This window comes from Pseudonaja textilis, chromosome 3, assembly GCF_049901715.1.
Source record: "Pseudonaja textilis isolate UNSWEBS1 chromosome 3, rPseTex1.2, whole genome shotgun sequence".
Classification (NCBI taxonomy): domain Eukaryota; kingdom Metazoa; phylum Chordata; class Lepidosauria; order Squamata; family Elapidae; genus Pseudonaja; species Pseudonaja textilis.
In genome coordinates this window covers 153,566,314-153,590,532 of record NC_141992.1, presented here as the reverse complement: position 1 = coordinate 153,590,532, position 24,219 = coordinate 153,566,314, and the positions used below count along the sequence as shown (strand labels likewise).

The 24,219-nt window shown below is 40.6% G+C and overlaps 1 protein-coding gene across 1 annotated transcript; it reads left to right on the top strand.

Moving 5' to 3' along the window:
* Positions 1–12,445: 12,445 nt before the first annotated feature.
* On the top strand, positions 12,446–22,287 carry ADCYAP1 (adenylate cyclase activating polypeptide 1). Its single transcript, XM_026699151.2, has 5 exons — positions 12,446–12,575; positions 12,915–13,037; positions 17,280–17,414; positions 18,039–18,134; positions 20,116–22,287. Exons 2-5 carry the CDS (start codon positions 12,922–12,924, stop codon positions 20,297–20,299), a joined length of 531 nt encoding a protein of 176 aa, XP_026554936.1. The 5' UTR covers positions 12,446–12,575; positions 12,915–12,921; the 3' UTR covers positions 20,300–22,287.
* Positions 22,288–24,219: the final 1,932 nt, after the last annotated feature.

Here is a 24,219-nt window from a genome sequence, read left to right as displayed (position 1 = left end):
ACTCTTGGGTATATGTTGCATTGGAACCTTGATACTTAACTATTGTGAAGGGAATGAGGCAGATTTGTAATCAATCCTTTATTTTACTAATTTTATTTATAATATGAATTATTTTTATAACACCTTCCAAGATCTCTTCCAACTCTGTTATTCTGTTATGCCTCTAATTGTGGCATCTTTTGTCCATGTCTGAAATTGCACAATAAAATATTTATTAAAAATAGAAACATTCATTTATCTCTTTTACAAGAAGGAGAAATATTTTTTTCTTTGTGAAAAGCAATGATTTTCAGTTAGATAACAACAAATACATATTTTACTGAACATTACTTTTCTCTGATAAATACAATTTTCTTCTGTTTCTTAAGTTTCCATAGAATTATTGTTTCTTGGGTTTCCATAGAATCATCTTGACTCTTATAGTTTCCAAGTTTAATATTTTTAATGTCATACCAAATCAATTCAACTTGTAAAAGTTGAAATTTACAACAACATCATTAAAATTTACAATTTTAAGCCTTTATCATGAATACGCATGGGGAACATTCTGTACAATTCTGAAAATAGTATCCAATGACACTGATAGTTTATGGCCAACATTTACCATTCTGCATGTAAATAAAATTTTCTTGGAATTGGATCCTTTCTAATAAAATCTATCATATTTTCAAGTTGAATATTTTATTCACATTTTGAACAACAGAAAGCAAATAAAAATTACGAAATAAAAAATTAACCCTACTACTGATAGTACATACTTTCCCTGTTTAAATGTTTTGGGCAATAGAATATTATTCTAATGTGTTTTTAGAGAATCATCACATTTAATCATTCTTGGATCTTGGAGGAAGGAAATTGCATAAATAAAGATCATCCAACTAAACCCATATTTTAATAACCAGGCATTATTTGGATAATTCAGAGGACAGATTCAGAAAAAAGGAATGACCTTTAAAATGGAACTGAACTACAGCATGAACTAAAATGTTGGCTTGGATTGAGAAATATTTTTGACTTCAGGGTCAGATTCTTGAAAGACTGATTTAAGGTATATTGCATTAAGAGACAATGCCAGATAAGATTGAAATGTTTTGGCAGAGTGGGTGAAATTATCATTCTGTCTTGTCAGACATTTTTTAATAAAACCTGAACTCTTCCCAACCCCTTTTTGGATTATTCTTTTTCATTTCAGCATATTACAAGGAAAGGACAGATCTAATTATTCTGTAATTGGGTCACGCGCTGTATTTCTACAGAACCTTTACATGTGAAGAATATCATAATCCTTAAATCATCAAGTTTATTTTGAGGTTTTTTTTAAACTGTACTAAGTACAGTAATTAGGCCTATCTCACTCAGAAGAAATCCTTTACACCACTCCATCATTAGATTAAGCTTAAATGGATCTATCTTTGAATGCAGATGTTGGGAAAATGTTAAAAAAGAGAGAAAAGGCTAGGCAAATATATTAAGACAGTAATAAGGAATTACCTATTTTCAATGGAGGCTTACTTTTTGGAGGAAGAATGGAGTTGTTTACTATAGTACCTGATGCCAATGCTTTTTGCCCAGGCAATATCAGGTTTGCAAAGTTAGGATTCTTCCTGCAATTCTCCCCCATTCATCAGGATCTTTGCCAGAATGCTCATCCTGTATTCAGCTGTGTGGATTCTTAATTAACAACTTGCCCGTAAGGTACTGACCCTCACTGAACTCATCTGTCTTCTCTGTCCTGCATTAAAGATGTAAAAGGCCACCAATTATTTTCATGGTCTTTGCAGCTAAGAATAGGTTGCAGGGGCGTAGTGGTGTGGGGCAAGGGAGTTGGGAGGAAGAACCATTGTTTGGTGAATAACAATTTCAGCTTTTGGGAACCAAACTAATTTATTCCAGAAGCTCTCTCTGAGAGAAGAAAAATGTTCTGTTATTTTTCAGTTAGGTACTTGTACTGTGTTATTGAAACAAAGGACTTTTCCATCCAAAGAGCTTGGATGTTTTACAATTACCGAATGTACAAACAAGCCATCCAAGGAATCATAGACAAACTTAAGGTTTCAAAGTTTTAAACTCTGCCAAATTCTACTTAGGCAGATGCAAAAAGTTGAGAGACATACTTGCAGCAGAAGCTTTAAGAATCTGGCATCCACTATTCTTGAGAGAATGTAATTAAAAAAAGAGATGAGTAAATGTAAAAATAAATAAATTTTAGGGAACCATATGGAAACATCATGCATGCAAATTAGAGATAATCAATAGTAGTTCACTTGATCCATGTAGTATCACACTTAAACTCTGAATTTCCCAGTCTGTTAACAAAGTTAAAATGAGCTTGAAGTTAAATTTCCTTTGATATGAAAATCCAAACCATGTTGTATGAACCAAGCCATTCTAAGTCATAATATGATCAATTTGTTAAGTGAACCTAGCAATTGTATTTTGTTAATCTTTAGATTTAGATAGTATATCTTGTCTGCAGGAGTTTATATATTTACATTGATGTAGCTTAACTGATTGCATCTTTTCTTTAATATAGTGTAAGTCAACTTTCCATAATGAACATGAATTTCATGTTGTTAGAAGATCCAGCACTGTTTTGTATAAAATATCAAAGGCTGTTTCTAACTTTTAGAAATATAGTCTATAGAGATTCTCAGTCATTCAGGACATGGTTGTCCCAAAAGAGATTTTTCAGGAGGTAACTGGACTTTCTTGTTTTTTCTTTTGAAGTTTTGGAATTATAATGTGTTTATTTTCTGAAAAAAATGCTTATATATTAACAAGGAGTTATGATTATTGTGTTTTCCTCTTCACAATGAATGGTAATAATGGCTAGACAATAAAATATAAACTCAAGGAAATGGTTTTCGCAGAGTTTGAGAATCTGAATCTTTTGAAAACATTTCCTGTCAAACATCTTTCTTTTTGATGACAAGCTAACTTCAAAATACATTGTGGTATGAAATGATCCTTTTAGTGGTTTTCACAAAGCAATTACAAAGATAATAATTTTCTTGTCATCAGCCATAGAGCTTTCTTGAGTTTTGAATAATAAATCAAATGAATTTAGAGCAATATTTATAAGTATTTAGGTAAATTTGTGCTTCTGTACAAACTCTAAACCGACCCTATTCATCCTGAAGATGTTGCATGCATTAAACTTGACAGTCCTTCAACAACACATTTTTATACAACAAAATTCTAGAAAATTAAACAGTTTTATGTTTAACAGGTTTTTACATTATTTATGATTAGATATTGTGTGATTTGTTAAAATAACAATATAATCTATTGTCCTATTAGAACATGCTGTTATCATGTTTTAACATCTCATTTTTGCAGCTGTATTCGTTTTCCAGTGAATGGAATGACAAGAGTGAATGATAGCAACGAGAAAAAGAAAATACGACAGGGCATATTAAAAATAATCTTCATTTGTTTGTACTCTATGAATTAGTAATGTGGTATTAATATTTTTAGATCATTGCACTGAGATACAAAAATATATTAATAGCTTTTAATGTATAATGAAATGTCTCTTTTTGTTTTGTTTATAAATTTCCTCCCCTCTGGTATCCACTAAGTAGCCTTGTTGCAGTTAACTGCTTTTTAGTGGCTAGGAGACTGTATTTGTCTAATCAGGTTTCATACAGGCTTTTAAGATACCAGGCCTATCTATTTCCACTCTTTACAATGGATAAGAACAACAATGCTTGGGATATTATTTAATGCTGATATACATTGTGTTTATTTCGTAAATAAAAAGTTTGTAGGTGCCTCAAAATTGGCTATGAGTGTCCCTTGAGCTCACTAAGTCAAATCTCACATGGATAAGACACTTAATGCACAACCTCCTTTTATTCTCTTTCAAAAAAAAAAGTTAATTTCTATATTCCTGTCCTGCCTCTGTATTTGTTTATATGTATTCTACTTCTGTCTATCTGTGGAAATGAGGCTCCATAGAATGAATGAATGAATGAATGAATGAATGAATCAATCAATCAATCAATCAATCAATCAATCAATCATGATATAACATCACCAAAACCCATCTTCATATGTAAACTCTTTGGAATGGAGTGATAATATGGGTGTTTTAAGCCTACATTAATGAAGCCCTTCGAAAGGGTTGGAGGGTAGAGGATGAAAGACATTGAAGAAGGGCAATATGTTGTAGACAATGCTTAGAAAAAGAAAACTCAATGAAAAAATGAAATGAAAAAAATGATAGCCGAGTGGCAAAATGGGGAACGTATGAGGAAAGAAAGCCTGAACCATGCAGGAGGGATATGTTGGAAAGCATAGCAAGCATTCTTTTCATGGAAAACAGATTACTCCCTTGACTGTTAAGAAATAGCAAAGACTACTAGATAATGAATGTCCAGTAAAATAGTGACCTTTTTTTCATGACCTTTTTCTTTATGGAGTGGAGAGGCACAGACTTACACTGGATATAAAGCAAAAATAAATAAAATTCTATGCAATGAAAGCTGTCATGGTGAAATATTATATGGTTAAACCCAAACTGAATTCTTCATCAAATTAGACCCAAATTAAAAGTTGTCCTGATCTGTACAAGGACTTCTAAAGTCCTTATTTAAGAGCTTCACAGTTAATAGTTATTCTGTAGTGGACATTTTCAAACCTTAAATGTATCCTTGCCATTTATTCAGGAAGTCACAAAATATTCTTTTTTACATTGCTCTAAGAAATTTTGTGAACTAAGTGCTTGAACATAATGTTTTCTCATTATTCTGCCATGATTTAAACTCTTATATTCTGAATAATTGTATAGCTATGATTAATTATTGTGCTAATTATTTGAATAGCTAGAATTTTTAGAAATGCAGAGTTTTATTCTTTCCCCATAGTTCAGAAAAATGTCATTGAGAAAGGTGCAATGGAATTGTGTTCACTTTTACTGAAAAAGTAACCTAAATCAACATCTGTTTTGTCTGGAAATATTTAATTTTTGAAAAGCACATATGCATTTTTAACACAACCAAATTTCCAATTTAGTTGAAATAATAAAAAATATATCTGAAGTCAAAACAAGGCAACATGTTATCTTTGTAAAGAGTTTGTATTATATTATACATTAAGTGTTTTTAAATACTATTGTAGGTTTACAAAACTAATATGAGAATTTTAAAATCTTGCCTCTTCATGAGTAGGTTTTAAGCCACATCCATTCCTTGTCTCTAATGCAAAATATTTTCTAATTGGAAGCACTTCAGAGGATATCTGATCAAAGTTATATTGAAATTCTAGAGGAAATTTGATTCTACAATCAGTTACAGCAGCTGTTATGGTTACAAACCTTGGAATGATATATACAATAATCTGGACTGTTAGGAAGGTTCTAACTCCTAGAAAAAGCCAAGGTTTTTATTAATTCCACCTTAAAAAAGCAAAGTTGAAAACTATTCACACTTTAAAACAAAGATCTATTTTCCCTTCAGTATTTTTTTAAGAGATACCACAAGAAAAAGCAGAGGAAGTGGCTATTCTGCTCACATACATAATGCACTTTAGAGCAAAAATACTCTCAGGGATATAATTTTGCAAATAGATACTCTGATGAGATGAAATGGCCTTTTGATTAATTATTAAAATTTGGGCCATTTGTTTTTCTGACTAAGTGCTCATCAACTTATAGACGTTTAGACTTTAAAAATAAGAGTATCTTTCAAGGAAGTGCATCAGAAACCTCACAATTACATAAAAAGTAATTAATTATAAATCCAATGCTCAGTGGTTCAGTTCCTGGCAGTATTATCATTGCTGGCATCATGATACGCAGATTCTTGATGTTTAAAAATAAGGAGAAGTTTTTGAACAAATACTTTAATGAACATTTTACTGTAAATTCAACAATTATCAGTTCCATTTTGGTTACACATAGTAAAATGAAAACTATTTACATTAAATTAAATTAAACACTAAATGTTAATTTTGATTTGCAAAAAGTAAAGGCCTTAACTATTATCATTATTCATAAACATTGAATAGATGTTATATATAAAGAAAGTTCTGTTACATAAGTACTTGAAGTAATAATGACAGGACTAAACGGAGATGTCAGTCATTGTAAAGAATCTTATTTCAAACAACTGGATACAAACGAGGTGCTGATGTGTAAGTGGTTGCACTTTCTTAAAGATTATGTTTCCAAACTTTCTAAATTCTTGGCTTCAGCATCATTATTGCATTCAAATCTAAGGCAAATATAGGATTTGCTACCTTCAAGATACCAAAAAGAAGTATGGATTTAATAGGGTCCATCCTGTAATATAGAGCAGGGGTTGCCAACTTTTTGGACCCCAGGGACCACCAAACTCATAATTTTAAATCCCGCAGGCCACTAAAATGATTTTTGACTGATGGTGGTTTGCTGATGTTGGTGGGAGAGAGAGAGAGAGAGATCTAACCTCAGAGAGCTGGTTGTGATAGCAATAGCACTTACACTTATATACTTATATACTTAGCACTTATAGTGCTTTATATCCCTCTCTAAGCAGTTTACAGAGTCAGCATATTGCCCCCAACAATTTGGGTCCTCATTTTACCCACCTCAGAAGGATGGAAGGCTGAGGTAACCTTGAGCCTGGTGGGATTTGAACTGCCAAATTGTAGGCAGCTGGCTGCAGAAGTAGCTTGTAGTACTGCACTCTAACCACTGCACCACAGAGGCTCCTCCTCTGTGATGTTCTCTCTCTCTCTCTCTCTCTCTCTCTCTCTCTCTCTCTCCCTCCCTCCCTCCCTCCCTCCCTGTTTCTCACACACATACACACTCCAGGGCAGCCACATTCCTAACCTGCATTTCAGTTCCGTTCTCAGGGGGAGAGAGATTAAGATCGAGAGAGATCAATCTAACCTCGGAGGGCTGTCTGTGATGTTCTCTCTCTCTCTCTCTCTCAAACACACACACATACACACACTCACACGTCCCTCACACACCCACACACCCTCCAAGGCAGCCACATTCCTAACCTGCTTTTCAATTCTGTTCTCAGAGGGAGAGATAGAGAGAAAGAGAGAGGGAGGGAGGGAGGGGAGGGAAAGAGAGAGAGAGTGGGGGGGTATTCTGTGATCCCAAATAAAGAATGATCTATCAGTAGGAAAATGGGGTGGGGGATTTTCCTGCAGACTTTTTTGGAGATTTTCCCAGGGTCTCTGTCTGCAGAGACCCTGAGAAAATCCCCAAAAAAGTCTGCAGGAAAATTCCCCACCCTGTTTTCCTATCGATAGATCGTTCTTTATTTGGGATGCAGGATACCGTTTCCAGCTCCATTCTCAGGGGGAGAGAGAGAGACTTTTGGCTTCATGCAAGGAAAGCAGCAGAAGCAGCAGAAGTATTTCTTTCTCTCCCCCAAACTCTGCCAGAAATGAGTCTTTGTGAGACTTGTCATGCCAGCACAACCTCTCGGAGCAGGATGCCTTGCAGGGTCCCAAAGACTCATTTCTGGCAGAGTTTGGGGGAGAGAAAGAAACTTTTGCTGCTTTCATTGCATGCAGCCAAAAGCAGAAAAAGAAAGAAGTGGAAAGAAGCAGCCTCGAGCCAAGCGAGGCGCGTGGGGCAAGCTCCCCACCTCTGCCCTTTCCCCCCTCCCCTCACTATCTCGTGTTGTTCACAATGCAAACGATGCAAACCTTGTGTTTCCGCGGGCCATATGGGCAGCACAGCCTTCTGTTCCCACACAGCCTGGATTAATTGCTTTGCTGGGTGCTTTGGGGGTGAAATTTCTCTGCGGATGACCAAAATTTTCTTGTGAACCACCAGTGCTCCCCGGCCCACTGGCTGGCAACCAATGATATATAGAACCAAAATTTGGATTCAATGAGGTGCTTTAATATGGAAGCAAATAAAAAAGATATGAGACCATCTGAACTTGGCAGAATAATAGGAAAAATTGTGAGGAGTCAGTTTTAAAAGGAATGTAATCTTTGGAGATCATGTCTTTTTGCTTTATAGCAAAGCTAGGATGATAAACTGATGCTAAGACAGGAGGAAAAACAATTTGTGATTCAAAAATTCAGAACAAAAAACAAAAACTGCAGTAGTTTTGTGATACATTTAGGATGAAGTAGAAAAAGGGTATTGATAGTCTGATTTACTGGAGTGAAAAGAAATTTCTAGGACATTCTTTAGTACCGGTACTTCCTAATTTGATTCAGAGTCCTACAAAGGATAGGAAAGATAAATAAATGTTGGTATTCCAAACATAATAAGTGATGATGATTGTTCAGATGATAGTCTGACTTCTAATATATCTTGAAGAAGAGAAGGTTGCAGGACTGAAGCATTTTTGTAGCAATCCTGTGAAATAACCATTTCACGTGGATTATCTAGCAAAGTGAAGATTTTGTAGCCCAGCAAACATTTAGCTATATTGGGAATTCCCTGACCACAACTTTCTTTACTCTAAGAAATGGTGGGGAAAAATAATAAGAATGAGATTGATCTCTCTGCATTCCTTTGGGGATTATTATTTTTTTAGTATTCATCAAACTTTCATTTCTGCTGCTTTTTCCATCTTCAGTCAAGATATCAGGTGAATGCCTACAGGAAAATATAGGGGGCCCTCCATGTGGACCAAGAGTTAGCATAAGAGAGCTCCACTATTTATTCTGAAAATTGGTTTATATTAAGCAAACAAAAACAATACATATTTTTTTCTTATTGTGGCAATGGTCACTATGCAGACCACATGTACTTCTAATAGTAGGCTTGTAGCAGGATTTCTTGAGAAAAGAGGCCATTGAATTAGTGAGCAGACTGAGGTAAAAGTAAATGTTTTGATAGGGTAAGGTTTAAGTGACAGCACTGTGAGCGTTGTCTCCCTCCCTCCCTCCTTCTCTCTCTCTCTCTCTCTCTCTGTATGAAAGAGAGAAAGATACTGAGATACATCCAGATGATTCTGCATTGCTTTTCTGTGTCTTTTAACATGTCACATTTCATTTTATGATTTGTCTTACTAAACGGAGGCTCATGGAACCTGTTTGAGGGGCCAGGTTTACTACTTCTTTTCATATATGAATCCTGCAGTACAAAAATCATAAAGGTTCTACTTCATTCTTTATGTCTGTCTAAACTCTTTTTTGTTTTCAGTTTTCTAAAAGGCATGTACAAAAATGAAACAAAGTATTTGCACTGAAGAGATATTGCTTCAATTGATAGTTTACAATCAGAAAGACATGGAAGTGATTTCAAACTACATCTCCATTCAAATTTCTGAACAACCATGAATGTCTAATGACACCACATATGTGCCCAATTAAACATATGTGTATCAAATGATTATGTCTTTCTAACGAAATATAAATTTGTGCCTTCTTAAAAGCAATCCTTATTCTGTTTTGACTTTTTTCTTCCAAGCTTAAAATCTTTTTCTATGCATATGAAGCAAAGCTTATTTAAAAATAACTTGAATACCTATAGCTTTATGTCTGTTTCCTAAATAGTAACTCATACTGTATTCAGTGAGACCTGCTCATAAAAGAGCACATTTAGGATTGTGATCTTTTTTCATCATTGTTATTTTCAATTGTATTGTTTTATATAAGAGACTGATCTTGATTTTAAATTTGTCTTTTTATAGTAAATATTTGTGAATATTTTATGTTAGTAATTTTATTAGTTTTCACTTTTTATAAATCATACTCAGGTAATCGTACCAAAAATAATAAGACATAAACCCCAGAAATTAAACTTTTCAAGTTAAAAGTAAAAAAAAACCTGTGAAAATTTGATAAGCAATCATAAAAATATAAACAATATAAATGAATATACATTTGAACAATACAATAATTGTATAGTCCAAACAGGAAAGTTTACTGGAGCAAGCTCAGGAAAAATAAAACCCTCTGTATTTGATTTTTGAACTTCTGATTTATCCCACAGTTTTATTCCAGATATCCAGTACAAAAGTAGTACAAAACTGATGCAATTATTATTAACTATGAACAAGTTTGGTAAGAAAGCACAAACAGAACTGACATGGACTTAAGCAACTTCAAGACCTTGGTGATGATGGGGAAAACAGATTTTGAAGCACACTATTCAACCATGCAGGTTTTAAATTTCCCACAAGGTGGCAGAGGCAGCTTACGAGAGCTTTTGGAAGTGAAATGTTCCATGATTCTGAAAATCTATACAGTTCTTTGAGAAGAAAGCTAGAGCAATGGTACAAGAATTCCACTGATTCTTATCAGAAAAACTTCAGATTCGGTAAACCCTTAAGAAAAAAGTTTATAATCTTTTGAAACAAAAAAATCTTGAACACAAATTAGAGGATTGTTTTGGTTGATCTCTGCTGTTATTATTATTACTATTGTTGTATTTCTTTCACTACTGGAAAACAGAAAATTGTGTTTGAAGTTCCAAGAGGCTCCTATTTGCCCCGTAAACCAAATGATTGAATCAGAAAGTAAAAGCCTGATGGCTAATTTCATTCTTGGTTTTCATCATCTTAAAACGATCAAACTTCATTTCCCCACTTTCCTAAAGTTTAAAATAAATCTGGATGCATACTTGAAAGGGAAGCAAATGAATAATAAGAAATTATTTGAAAATTATATTTAATAAAAAGATGTTTGCTCATGGTTGGTGTTGAGGGATGGTGACCAAGCAATAGATCATGAAGTCTTGAAGGGTTTCCTGAACAATTTCCCTGGATTTGACAATTTAAGAAAAATCTGTGTACTGATCTGGAAAGTATTCAAATTGCCAAACTGCTTTTGTGTAGAAAATAGGATAGATTTTTGAAAACTAGCATCCATATTATTCTAATAATTTTCTTCTTGTTCATATTTCCATATTTTTGACATTATTATTTCAAACATAGAAATGGTGGAGTCTTAAAAGAAGCATAAAATCTGGTGCAATTTTCCTCCCATCTAAAAGGTTGAAATCTAGTTTGAGTCTGGAGTGCCATGTGGAATATATTTTTAAAAATATTTTTTCAAAACACTTTGAAGAATTTGAAATAAATATAATTTCAATAAGCCGGACTGGGTTTATGGACTTAACAGACTAGGTTGTGAATTTTTTACCTTGCTTTGCCTGCCAATATTGGAGCTCGGTAAGGCATTCTTTCTCCGACGCACTTGTTTGTTTGCCAAAGCCAGTTCAGCACCACTGTGCTTGGACAGTTCCACCAGGGAAGAAATTGTTCTCCTATCTTGTGTATTCATAAATGCACCCTCTGGCTCGAAACTGTCCATTGCCATTCCTAATTAGAAATTTCCTAAGACTCTACAGCTTCAAACAGTTTTCTGCAAACTAATAGTATTGAGTATAGTAATGACAAGGGCAATAATCCTTTTTACAGTATTTAACTGAACCATCAAACAGTTTCCAAGATGTTTTGATTCTGTAATCAAGAATACAGTATTTAGGAATTGTGGCAAGTCTTCAGTTTAAAAGGGGGAAAAAGCTGGGAGGATATGATTTTGAAATTGTATTTGAAATAAGAAGTTTGGGAGCAAGAGAATTTCTTTAAAAAATATTTATTTATTTTATTTAGAAAATTTATATGGCCGCCCTCTCGTTCTCAGCGACTCTAGGTGGCTTACAGGCAGTAAAAACACAGTCTAAAAATAAATAAAAATTTTAATATATAATTCAAAGTAATGAAATTCAGAAGAAAAGTAAAATTTGAAAAAGGCATTTCACTGAAACTTTAATTTGAAAAGGCTACGGAAGGGGTCGGCGGGGGGAGGAAGTGTAACTTAAAGCAAGTACTTATGAGAAGCTTATGACTCCCGTTGGCATCATCGTGGACATAGAGTTGTTATGTCCCTTGAGGAATTGGAGTGGTGACGTCTTTTCTGATACCGATTATTACGTGACTGCAACAACAAAAATGAAAAGTCATCGGCAGATAAAAATCCGAATGCCACATCAACAGCGAAGGAAAATAAGCTAGACACTCGGCAAAACAACACGAGAGAGAGAGAGAGAGACAGGGAGAGAGAGAGAGACAGAGAGGTTCCTGTGTGCAACCGAGAGCTGTCGATCAGAAAGCCAAGTGTGCAAAAGACCTGATAGCTGAGAAGGCGGGTGGATGTCAGCGGCAAACAGCGGAAGGCTCCTCAACTTGGAAGACACAGAAAAGAAGAGCAGTGAAAATATCAACGAACGTCAGAAGCAGCTCGGCGAAGATAGAAGCTCTGAAACCTCGGAAGAACACAGCTAGCTCTCACCTGCTGCTGCTCTGATCGGCTGGGCTCTTCCCACCTAAAGAGCTCGCTCTTCTTCTATTTCCCTTGCTCTCTGTGTCTCTACACTCCCTGGCAGGCTCTACTTTCTGCAAACTTTTTTTTCTTTTTGTAATTTGAGCGGATTTCCTCTCCCCACTCCCCTTATAAGTTAGGCAGACAACCAGTCGCTCTGCTGTTTTTCCCACACGCCCCCTCCCTTTCTGCGGTTTCCCTTTTGCCCATCAGAGGACGGAAGGCAGAGAAGTAGAGAGAGGCAGCGATGCTTCAAGCGGATTAACTCTAGCCGCCGAAACTTCAGAGGAAAGCCTTTGGGCTCCAGACTCAGTCTCGTTCTCACTCTCTCGAGTTGAATGGTAAGTTACCCGAAATCAGGTGCGCTGGACGATCCTTGTCATCCTGCCAGCCGAAGAGTAAGGGAGTTGTAGTGCAGACAACTCTGGAGGGCGCCAGGTTGGGGACAGCTAAGCGGGATGAATGGCTCGTAAATCTGGAAGGGAGGGGGAAGGAACGGGGGAGGGAAAGGGGGAGGGGAAAGGCGCAATCCCAAAGGCAGCTTTCTCTGCTCCTGATGGGCCAACCTTACGGACCCTCTTTCTTAGCGGGGACCAGGGGCCCCAGAAGAGCCCAACTGTGACAGCCTCTTTCCTCTTTCTTTCCTTCCTTCCTTCCTTCCTTCCTTCCTTCCTACCCAGAGTGGCGATGTGCAGCAAAGCGTTTCTCGCCCTGCTGCTTTATGGGCTGATTATGCACTGCAGCGTCTACTGCTCACCTGCTGCCGCCGCTGCCGCCGCTGGACTTCAGTACCCCGCGCTGAGGTAAGTGCCCTATTCTCCCTTCCCCGCCCCCTAAGCCAGAATCCAGCCTCGGCTGCCGTCGCCGCCCGGCGCTCCTTGCTCGTCTGCTCCTTAGAGATTCAGCCGTCTCGCTCGGACTTGTCCAGGTTAAGGCTCGCGAATGTTAGTCCCCTGTCCAAGGCGACTTCGCCACATCTGGCAAAGGGGGAGGGCAACTTCTGCTAAGACACGCTGGAAGAACTGAGGCGGGCAGAGGGGCCATTGCCCGGTTCCTCCACTTGTATGTCCTGCCTGGGGTGGAAGTCTACGGGGACTCTTGGATTCAAGACAGGCCGCAGTTCTTAGGCGCCTAGGAGAACGGAACGGCCAGGAAAACGGGCGAGGTTACAGTATTGTGACCTGGGTGTGTACATAGGCGTGTGTGTGTGTGAGAGAGAGAGAGAGAGAGAAAGAGAGAGAGAGAGAAAGAGAGGGAAGAAGAAAACGCGCGTGCGTGCTAGAGTGCTTATGCATGTATGTGTGTGCGTGCGTTTTGCTTAATTAATTGCTCAGTGGAAACTTCCTTCCCTTACATCTTGCCCCAAATTGGCAAGATTTATTCTCCCTCTGGTCTTCCTCCAGAGCAATAATTTTGATTTGGGGAAGCGGGGTGGGAGCAGTTCCTTCGGACTAGGCTGTTCTATCACAGTCTCTTGGGAATCCCTGACTGAAACACGAAGTCAGTGGCTTCCCCTTCTCAGGTTAGTGTCCTAAATAATCCTAGAATAGTCCTCTCTAGGTGCGTGTTTAGGATCACAGTGGATAAAACGCCTTTCTAAGTATTATTTACATATCTTTGAGCTTATTCTCCAGCATGAAGAAAAAAATGTAGAAATTCTTATTAGTGCTAGGCATTAATGATGGCCATGCTTACTCAGAAATAAGTGCCAGTTATACCAATGGAATTTATTTCTAAGTATGGGTACGTACATAATTTCCCAGAAGTTAGGCTAAAACATTTAATAAATATTACTCTTAGATCAGTGTGTTACTTAGCAGCCTTACAATAAAACTATGTAAATATCTATGTAGATTCCAGGACATACTTATACACATAGAACTCTTATTTATTTCTGATCTGGAATTTGGTTACCCATAGCTTATTATCTTGTCTGGTAAGCATGAAAGAAGATACTAGAGGCTGCGGTTAAAACACTGCATCATCTGTTACATTGCTGGTAGTCTGAATCAAGGTTGGAAATCATATCTAATACACAGTGAAATGATTCCTTTTGTACATGGTAGTTTTTCAGAGAATTGTCAAACCATCTGATTTACTTGATTAATGCCTGTTTATTTCAGTAGATACCTACTGAAATATTGGCTAATTTGAAAGAGGATTGATCCCGGTCATCCCAGGGCTGTAGGTTAGCATGGGAAGCTGGAAACCTGTCTTGGAAGAAAGCAGTGGCAAAACATTTCTGTAACTAGTAATGAAACTGAGGAACCTGAGATAGATTCATTGGTGTCTTAATTTTGTAAGCAGGCACCATTTTTAATTCTATGAAATTTAACTTAACTGAAGTGTAATGCAAACTGAAGTCAAGCAGTAGATGATATAGGACCAAATCTTTTCCAAAAGGCAGCATTGGTTGGCTAATGCTGTCTGCTGACTTTCTTTTAAGATTTGAAAGATTGGCTAACACAGATTCTGAGAATGGAGTTATCTGATCCCCAGTGATTTTCAGTTCAGTAGACAGTTGATTTCTTACCTCATTTCCTGTCATTGTAAGGAAATGTCGGAAGACTGTGGGACTCCTCCTTCCCTCCTGGCATGACAGTTATTATTTTTTTTCTCATGTAATTTGTTTCTGGAATTCCTAGGAAAAATCCCAAAAGGTTTACACCAACATGCCTTAGAAGGACATGATTCTCTTATAATATCTTCTATCTCCCTAAGGTCAAATTTTTCTTCCCAAAATTTCTGCCCAAAATGTAAATGTAATTGTTTAGCAATAAATTCCAAATCTAAAATAAATTTACAATAGTCTATTGAATTAAAAAAAAACACATTACTTTGAAGATTTAATACCATTAATTTCAAACTCTGGCTGGTTTGCCAGACTGGTCCCAAAGATATACAGAAGGATTTAATATGGGAATCTAGTTACTGTTATGTGCCACAAGATTTATTTCACAATCCACAGTGGAAGTCAATTAAGGACGATTATTGTGCACTCCCCTTTCACTTTTTAATATCAAAGATTTGGTGACTTCCAAGCATAAGGGAGAACCAAGGTAGTATGTGACTGAAAAAAATAGAGACCAGAGGAGATTTAACAAGATTTATACAGATTTCTTGTCCAAAATAAAAAGAAATAGCTAATTGACTGAATAACGCCTCCTTATTCAGGGACAGTCTACATGAATTGCCAGCTATAGCCCAAATGAATCAAATTAAGGCTTGGCAAGGGACAGAAAGCGGACCTAATTAGAACATGTCGGAAAATCTCCACAGCTACTTGAGGAAACCAGCTTTTGTGGAGGAAAGCCCTCCTAAGCGTTGCTTCTGGAGGGGAAAACGCCCCACACTCTGCTTCCTCCCCACGCTCAGAGCTGCGAAGCCCTTGAGAGAAGCTTTAAGAAGTTCAAGGCATTGCTGGATTCTAGTCCAGACGAATTGGGAGGTGCCTCTGCGTGGGGAGAGAAGGGAGGGAGGGGGAGTTGGGGTTTTTTCCCCCCCCCTCTCTCCACCAATCCTGGGGAGAAAAACAGGCTTTCCCTCCCATGGGAAAGGGGGACTGCGGCGCACTCTCGGCAATAGCAGAAAGAGCGGCCAAACAGCGCAAATTGCGTTGCTGCGCAGACTCCGAGGTTGTCCTGAAACGAACCAGCTTTGTCCACACCCACCCGGTTCTCGGGACGGTTATCCACGTTTCTCCTCTCCCCTCTGCCCGAATCCCACCTGTATGGGATGGAGTGGAGGGGGAGGTGGGGGTGGGGGCGTTGGAAAGCAGAGGCCTGAACCGGGTGAGAGACATCCCTTCCCTTCTTGGCTCAGAGGGCAGCTTTCAAACGCCCGAATTAGCAGCTGCGAAACACTTGAGGGGCATCTATTATTGATCGCTCCCTGCCAGAGCTCCGACGACGACAATATAACTGCCGGAGACTCACATTGACCTAAAAGCAGGGAACCGGAGGCTGTGTGTGTGTGTGTGTGTGTGTGTGTGTGTGTGTGCGCGTGTAGGGGGAGGAAGGGAAGGCTACAAGGAGGCGAACTGAGGAGGAGGACGGAAGGGGCCTCTGTGTGTGGGAAGGCGGTATGTGTGGATGCACTCAGGTAGGAAGGGAAGAAGCTGTACAATGGCAGCAGCGCAGCCGGCTCACTTGTGTCCCCCAGGCAATGATATCGGTGTTGGGATCCTGTGTCTGTCCGCCTCGCCAAGAAACGCGCAGAGGCGGCCGAGAGGGTTGCGTTGCCGTGGGAGGCCGGTGGGCGAAAGGGAGCGAGCTTCGGGTTTCCCACAAAGTGCAAGTCCGCCGGGGAGCAGGCTCGCTGCCCGCATGTCTTTGTTCCGCGGCGAGCTTCGGTGCTCCAGGACAACCCGGAGGAGCCCCGGTCTCCTCCGTTGCCCTTTCAGTTCCAGGGTTGGAGCCCAAGGCTCCCCCCTCTCCCCACCCCCCGTTTCTTCCTTTTGGGGTTTCCATTGTCCCGGAGGACTAAGAAAATACACCCGCAGGTTAAGCCAAAGCAACGTGGGTCAATGGCATCGGAGTGCCATTGGGGAAAAAAACCCCAGTCCCTACCCCCAAAAGTGCGTTGGTCTCTCAGATCCGCCTTTGTCCCTGGGCAGAAGGGGGTCTTTTGGCAGACCGAGCGGGGAAGGGCGATACAAAGCGCTAGGCTAAGGGAGTAAGGCTAGTCATCTTTCTTACCCAGGCCCTTCTTCCCAAAAGGTGGGCAATCGTCCCAGAGTCAACTGGGCAACCGGTTTCAAAGGCCCAGTTAGGGCAGGGAACTGGCGTTTCTCTCACTCGGAGGTTGTCAGGATAGGCAGCGGGGCTTCTGCAGCAGCCAGCAGGTGTGTGCTAGGGGTGGGGGTGCCGTTCTCTTTTCCCGGGAATGCCCCTCTTAACCGGTCAGAGGGGGCGGGTGGGAGCTTGCCGACTCTCATCCGCCCCCTTGCCAAATTGCCCCTCGGCTACATCCCCCCCCCCCAAAAAAACACAATTTTTTTAAAAAAATTAAGGCGGCCCTTGTGCGTCTGTTCTCTCCTTCATTAGGCTGGAAGATGAAATGTACGACGAAGAGGGCAACACTCTTTCGGACTATGCCTTTGACAGCGAACCCCTCAGTATAGCCGACCCTTCCTCCATGCTGGACGACATGTACACTTTGTATTACCCGCCGGAAAAAAGGTGATTCGGTGTTGCATTGGTATCTTGTGAATGGCGCGCCCGGGATCGGTCGTCCGGGGCTGCTGGTGGCACTCGCATCTCAGCCCGCATCTGTGGGTGTGGCGGCCGGATTTCCCTGGCGCTTCCGAGCTTTTGTCTTGAAGGGGGAGGGTGTGGGGAGAGAGAGAGCTGAATCAACTGGCGTTCCCCAGAGGCAGCCCGGGAGAACAAGCAAGCAAGGGGAAAGGGGTGCTCGACACAGTAAAGGCGGACGAAACCAGACTCGCCGCTTCTCCTCCACCTTGGAAAAGGGAGAATCGGGAGTCTGCAGCCATCGGCTTACTTCGTCCAGCCTTTGAAGTCGAGAGGGGGGGGGAGGGGGGAGAGGAAGCAGCTGGTCTTGAGAGCCAGACGCCAGGCTGCCAAGATAGGCACGGCCTGGTCTCCCTTCCCAAGGAGAAGTAGGGGCCAGACTGACGCTTGCGCCCTCCCAGGGGTCTTTTCCTGCTCTTCGGTGGCTTATTGGCTTGCAGGGATGGAGGTTGGGTGGGCGGAAAGAAGAAGTCCATGGTGTCTATGGGAATTGGGGTAATCAGCACCCCTTGTTGCTTATTCATCTGTGCTCTTTCCACTTCTCCCTTTTAGGCACACAGATGGGATACTTAACAAAGCCTATAGAAAAGTACTGGGCCAGTTATCTGCAAGGAAGTACCTGCATTCTCTGATGGCCAAGCGGGTGGGGTAAGATGCTATCTCTTGTTTGCAGATTTTTGTTTGCTTGTGCTTGTGTTAGAGGGCAAAACAACCAGCTTTTAAAGAAACAAGGCTTAATGACAACCCCACCCTCAGGACTGCTAAATGTATTAAACACCACTAACAGACTATTAGATGCTCAGCAGTCTCTCTCTCTCTCTCTCTCTCTCTCCTTCTCTCTTCCTCCTGAAGATGTGTGCTTTAAGAAAAATGGACTTTCTTTCCACTGGGCATGTGCTTTGAATCTCTTGCAGTCCCATGTCTTTGATGGAAGAAATGAAAAAATGCATTTTGCACCAGTGTACTTAATCTATGCACTACACACATTCCTTCATTCATACAAATGAATTTTTGATTTGAGTTGCCAGCTTCCTTGCTCGCCTGTGGTCCAATAGCTTAATTCATTCTAGATGCTATTGTGCCATGTATAAGGCTTGGACTGTAGGGTTGTAATCCAAAATGTATTTTTATGGAAATAAGATTTCCCTCATTTGGACTCAGTGGAATTTCTTTCTGGACAAATTTGACAGGAGTATTGATTTGAATGCAAAAGTCAGGTCCTTCGTAAAATATTGCTTCCTTGGCCAATAATCTCCTTGCTATTTTTATCCTCTACAAAGTCTGGATGTAAAATTCAGAACAATATTTAACACACCTCGCCCCACACAGATGCCATTACCTTTTATTGCTATACTTGGGATACCAATCTGAATATCCTTGGCATGCAATCTATTGTTGGTGTGTTTTGGAGGGGTCATTAAAATCAGTTGGACTAAGTCCTCTGATTTGCAACTCTGAATTGTGCCACTATTATTCCTAAATGCTGTTTAATATGATACCATTGGCACCACCTCTTCAGACTGACTGCACGAAAAGCTCAGCTGATAAATCAGCCTCAGTTGCTGTACACTTCAGTCCTTTATGGATGCTGCCCCTGCTGCCCCAACCTACTCTGTGATGAATCAGTGCTAAAGGTCTCTGTCTCAGAGGAAGAAAAGATCACATTTCCATTGATCCAGGTATAGAGTTATCAAGAATGTTGTGGCTTGAAAATTAAATGGATAGGACAAGAGAAGGACTTGGGAATAGAACCTCTCAGTCTTAGTGGCTTGAAATCAAATCTCCCAGGCCGATATGAGCTCAACATGCTCATATGTGTCACTGTACCTATCAGCAGAAGGCAACATTTTAATGAAGGGGGGAATGGATTACACAATTTATTCATGAATAATGCAGAATGTGACGAGCTGGTCTCCCGACTGTCAGCTTGCATTGTGATCAACTTCCGCAGCATGTTTGAGAAAAATCCTTTGTCTCCTTCTCAAGGAAGAGCCTACCACTGATTCCTTTTGCTTCCGCCCCACAGTCTACGTGTTGCTTTAGCCGTTCACCAAGCAACCACATAAAGAAGAACAAAAACAACACTCCAATTCCCACCCAGCCAAAAATTCTTTGGAATATGTTTGAGTGAAGGAAGACAAATAATGATTGGGGAAAAAAATCCTTAGGTTATTAAAATGAAATAAAAAAGGGAACGGTGTGTGTGTGTGTGTGTGTGTGTGTGTGTGTGTGATCAAGGCAGGCAAAGCTTCTGGGAGGAGGTTTGGACATTTGGCTTGGAAGAAAGAGAGGGAGTGCTGATCCTCACATTGCAACCTAAAATGCAAAGTAAGCAGGCTCATCAAAGGTTAAAAGGATCTTGTTAATAAAAGATACAGAGTTCAGGAAATTGCTTAAGCAATCCACACAGGTGTGACAAATACCTCTCCAGGACCCAGCTATTGGGATCTTAGTCACTGCCGTTTTCATTGAAAGCTGACTGTGGGAGGTTCCCATTCTATACACGTTTCTTCTTTTTCTTCTTCTTCCCTTGCTCTCCCCAGAGATTTTGCTTCTGCTTCTACTGGTGCTGTCTGTTGATCCCAATGTTGCACCAACCATGGTTTGCTTTTCTTTCTTTGCCTTGCAGCGGGGCCAGCATCCTGGAGGATGACTCAGAACCCCTTTCCAAAAGGCACTCGGATGGCATATTCACAGACAGTTACAGCCGCTACCGAAAACAAATGGCTGTCAAGAAATACTTGGCAGCAGTTCTGGGTAAAAGGTATAAACAAAGAGTTAAAAACAAAGGACGGCGAGTAGCTTATTTGTAGCGATGAGCTCCCAACCACTCCTGTGTACACAAGAGTCCCCCTGGGGGGAAAAAAAATCTGAGAGAGGACCACCCTTCCCCCAGTCATTTCCAAACTGACTGATCAATCACCACTCTCCTATGTTATCCAAACATGTATTTATGTATGAAGTAAAGCCATTAAATGACTATTTTGATAATAATATTGTTTTTCTTTTGTACAAAAAAATTAAATTAAGAGTAAGCACTAGAGAAACGCACAGATCTACTTTGTGGACCAATCCTTTAAATAAATAGATATAAAATAATAAATAAGTATTGGATAAGAATGCATTAGTGATAGAGCTTTCCCCAACCAGATTCCCTGCTTGATTACAACTCCTATCATCCCCAGACACCTACCTTACTGTTTGGAAAGGTAGTGGTTTGGGTAAAACTCTGGGGTAGTGAACAGACCAGACTAATAGTCCTTTAGTGGTTAGCTTTGCACAAAAAACGGAGGGCATTCCTCTAAGCTTATGTTTTTGTATAAAATAGAAGAGATAAAAAAGAGGGAGACAATCATTGCTATTTTTGTAATGGAAAATAAAGGAGAGTATTTTTTATTTATGACAGGGCTGAAAGAATAACTGTTTTCCACTTGAAAATGTATTCACAAAAATTACTCTTTTCCAAGGGTTTTAGGATGCTCTCGAATAGAGAGCATTTCTGGCCCCTGGGAGTCTTTCCCGAAAAGCCCTTGGCCATTACCCCCATTCCCATCTCAGGCTAGAGAAGGCTTTGCCTTACTTCCTAAGAATCACCCCCCCCCCCATGAAGAGTGAGCTTACTCTGGGCTGCACAATATGCAGCATCAACCAGCCTGTTGCCCTCTAGTTTGTTTGGGGTTTTTTTGACCCCACTTCTCCCATTCAGCAGATCTTCCTGCTATTTAGAAACTATGAGAGAACTAGCCCATTTCGCCCCCTTAAAGATTTAGGGCTCAGTACTGTAGCTGCTCCCATTCAGTGAGTAAGTGAAAATGTACCAATATGCATTTTTCAGGGAAGGATACGGTGGGGGAAGCCCTTCCTCCAAACCCGAAGAGTAGGTTGGTTTCTAAGTGCGTGTGCACATACGCACCTATTCATACTTCCTGTTTCTAGAAATAACTACAGGAGTTAGAAAGCTCCCCTTAAGGAACGGGATAACTATCTCTTCCTCAGCTCTTTTGAGTTTAGATTGATGCAATCCTGGCTCCAAGTCAAATAAATTGGTTCTCTCGCTTCCGCGCAGTGGGCGCGATATAGCGGATGGCACCACTTCAACTAGGGCTGGGAGGAGCAGAAAGAAATGCTCTGCCTCTAGAAAACCAGTTTACCAGGGAGATGCTATCCAGACGGGGCCCTTCGCCTTGCTGGACTCGTTTTCTAGTAAGGCATGAAATAACCCGAGGGGACACCCCAAAATTCACACCGTGTTATCTTTGAGCCCGCCCCAGAGATTTAGGGCCACCACGCTACAAAGGATCCCGTGCACCTCTCCAGTGCTGCCCAGGCGCCCTCGCATTTTGCTCTATTGGCCGGCCTTTTCTCTTTGGAATTGCCCCTCCGGGCCTGGCCAGGGGGAGCCACATTTTCCGCCTTCGGTGTTGCCCGTAGATTTTATGCATCCCTTCCCTCTTGGCCTCTCTCGCAATGTTGTGTTTTCCATCCAGGTCATTTCAGTTTGTTTTGGCTTGAAAACAACAACGAACAAATTATATTGTGAACGCCTCAGGCATTTTTGAGTTTTGTTATGACCCAAGCTCTGATTGTAAGACCGTTTCAGGCCCCCTCCCCTTGTTGTAGCGACTATATATCTCTATATCTACTACTAAATACTTAACGCACTATTACAGAAAAGGTTCTTTTAAAAATATATATTTTAATTCTTTTGGTTCCTTGTTGATTTATTGAGTTTGGAGGTTTAAAATGTATTTTTCTACATCATGGCTTTAACCGCTTAGTAAAATTTATTTCATACAATCAACTTTTGTCATACTAGAATGTGTAGTGTCCATCTGCGCTTCAGTTTCTGATATTTATCAATCATCTTTCTGTATGGACGGGGATTTGAAAATGTGATGGGGAGGTGGGTGAGGGGTGGGGGTGGACTGGAATGATTTAGAAATGGACTAAGAAGGTACTTATTTCCTCCCCTTCCCTCATCCGGAGAATGAACAGCTAAATGTATCTCCCGATTCAGTTGGCAGAATTTGGATTTAATCCAATAAAAGTGCTGCAATCAAAAAGCTTAAAGTATTGGGACTAAGCTAAACTCCTGTTCATTCACCTATCTAGACTATGGTGGGCCTGAGCACAATGCCTCTCACAGATATGAATAAACCGAAGTCATCCAAATAACTAGGTAGGAAAACGAGCAGTAAACCAATCATTTGGTTTCCACTGAAATCAAGGGCACTTGGTTTTTTAAACACCAGCACGATCTTCAGCATAAACAAAGGCTGTGGCACCTTCAACACCAACAACAACATTCCTTAGTGTTTAAGGTGTCACAAGACCTTTGGTAGTTTCAAATGATAGATTTACACAACCTTCTCTCTGGAAAACCTTCAGACTTTCTCAGGAGAATTTCTGCCATTTCAATGAAAAAAAAAATCCTATTTAGACCTATTCCTATTTCATTTCCAAAACAGGAGTGGTTAAAGGGGAAAATAGTGGCAAGATATACTCCATTCCCCACTCTGCACACTTGATAAAGACTGGCTGTATATCCAGCCACTGATTTCCTCAATATTTATATATTACAAGTGACAATGAATTCAAACAGCTTAATATTTTTAGGCTCCTCCAGTCCAAGAGATCATTTCCTTGTTTACCAAGTGTTAATGGCTTCCCCTGTTTTCCTTCTAGTTATAAGGCATAAACGAGCGACCACAACAAATTATTTTAAGATGCATGTAATTTTTTTTAAAAAATATTCTCCTTCCAAAGGTGATCTTCAACGATCAGTAGAACTGTAGTCTGAAATCACCGCTCCGTTTGATTTTACCTCAATAACCCCTCCCATAGGAATCGCCAGCTGCCTTACTCAGTCGGCGGGGGACATGGGCTGCCAATTTGGGAACTTTGTGCCCTGATCCTTGTCCCATCAACGCGATCAACCCTCCTGGGCACCCGTTGGGAAGAGACTGGAGTAAGTGCCACGGCTTGGAAAAATAGGACAGACTTTAAACCCGGTCTTGGATTGGGTTTGACACCCTCCCCCTTTCCCGTTAGAGTAAGGAATTGCCCTCCGCCTAGCCGGGGCCCGGAGTATTTCAGCCAGGACAGCTTTCCTTGGGGCTCCAAAGGGCCCGTCTGCAGCCCGCGGGCCTTCGACCCGAGGACGGAGCAGCAGCGGCGGCGGCGGGGCGGGGCGGAGTGGAGAAGCGCAACTTCCCTGGGAGTTTCGCCTGCCGTTCAGGCCGTGTGCTGTAGGACGCAACTTTCCGTGCCTTCCCTTCGCCTTTTAAAATCGCCACGAGATCACAGATGGCTATTTAGTGGCCCTACAATGCTGCAAGATATCCGCTTGCCTTTCTTTCTTTCATTTTTTTTTCTTTTTTACCCCCCCCCCCGACCCTATTTTCCCTTTTGGGTTGAATTTCTTGAGCCGCTTCGCTGAAGAAAACAGCGAGCAGAACTTGTCCCCCCCCACCCCGCCCTTTTAAAAATGTGTGTTGTGTGTAAGTGTTGTTGTGTGCGCGCGCGCGTCACGTGCTTGGTGCAGGAGAGGGCGACCTCGCGGGCTCTGCCTTTGACTTGCTCGTGGCGATCAGCTTCGCCTCGGCGGTCAGAGAGCAAGTTGGTTGCAGCCAGTCCGCCGGGGTACGTTTTTCTATCCGGCCAGTGATCGCCTGTTTGTAAAATAGCTACCGCCAAGAGCCTTAAATCCAGTGGATCCCCTTTTGGAAATCCA

What these genes read in the sequence shown, in the direction of transcription:
- ADCYAP1 (XM_026699151.2), top strand. Translation starts at nt 12,922, where the DNA reads ATGTGCAGCAAAGCGTTTCTCGCCCTGCTGCTTTATGGGCTGATTATG. An exon ending in CTTCAGTACCCCGCGCTGAG is followed by an intron (nt 13,038 to 17,279) that starts GTAAGTGCCCTA and finishes CTCCTTCATTAG; the next exon opens with GCTGGAAGATGAAATGTACG. An exon ending in TATTACCCGCCGGAAAAAAG is followed by an intron (nt 17,415 to 18,038) that starts GTGATTCGGTGT and finishes TCTCCCTTTTAG; the next exon opens with GCACACAGATGGGATACTTA.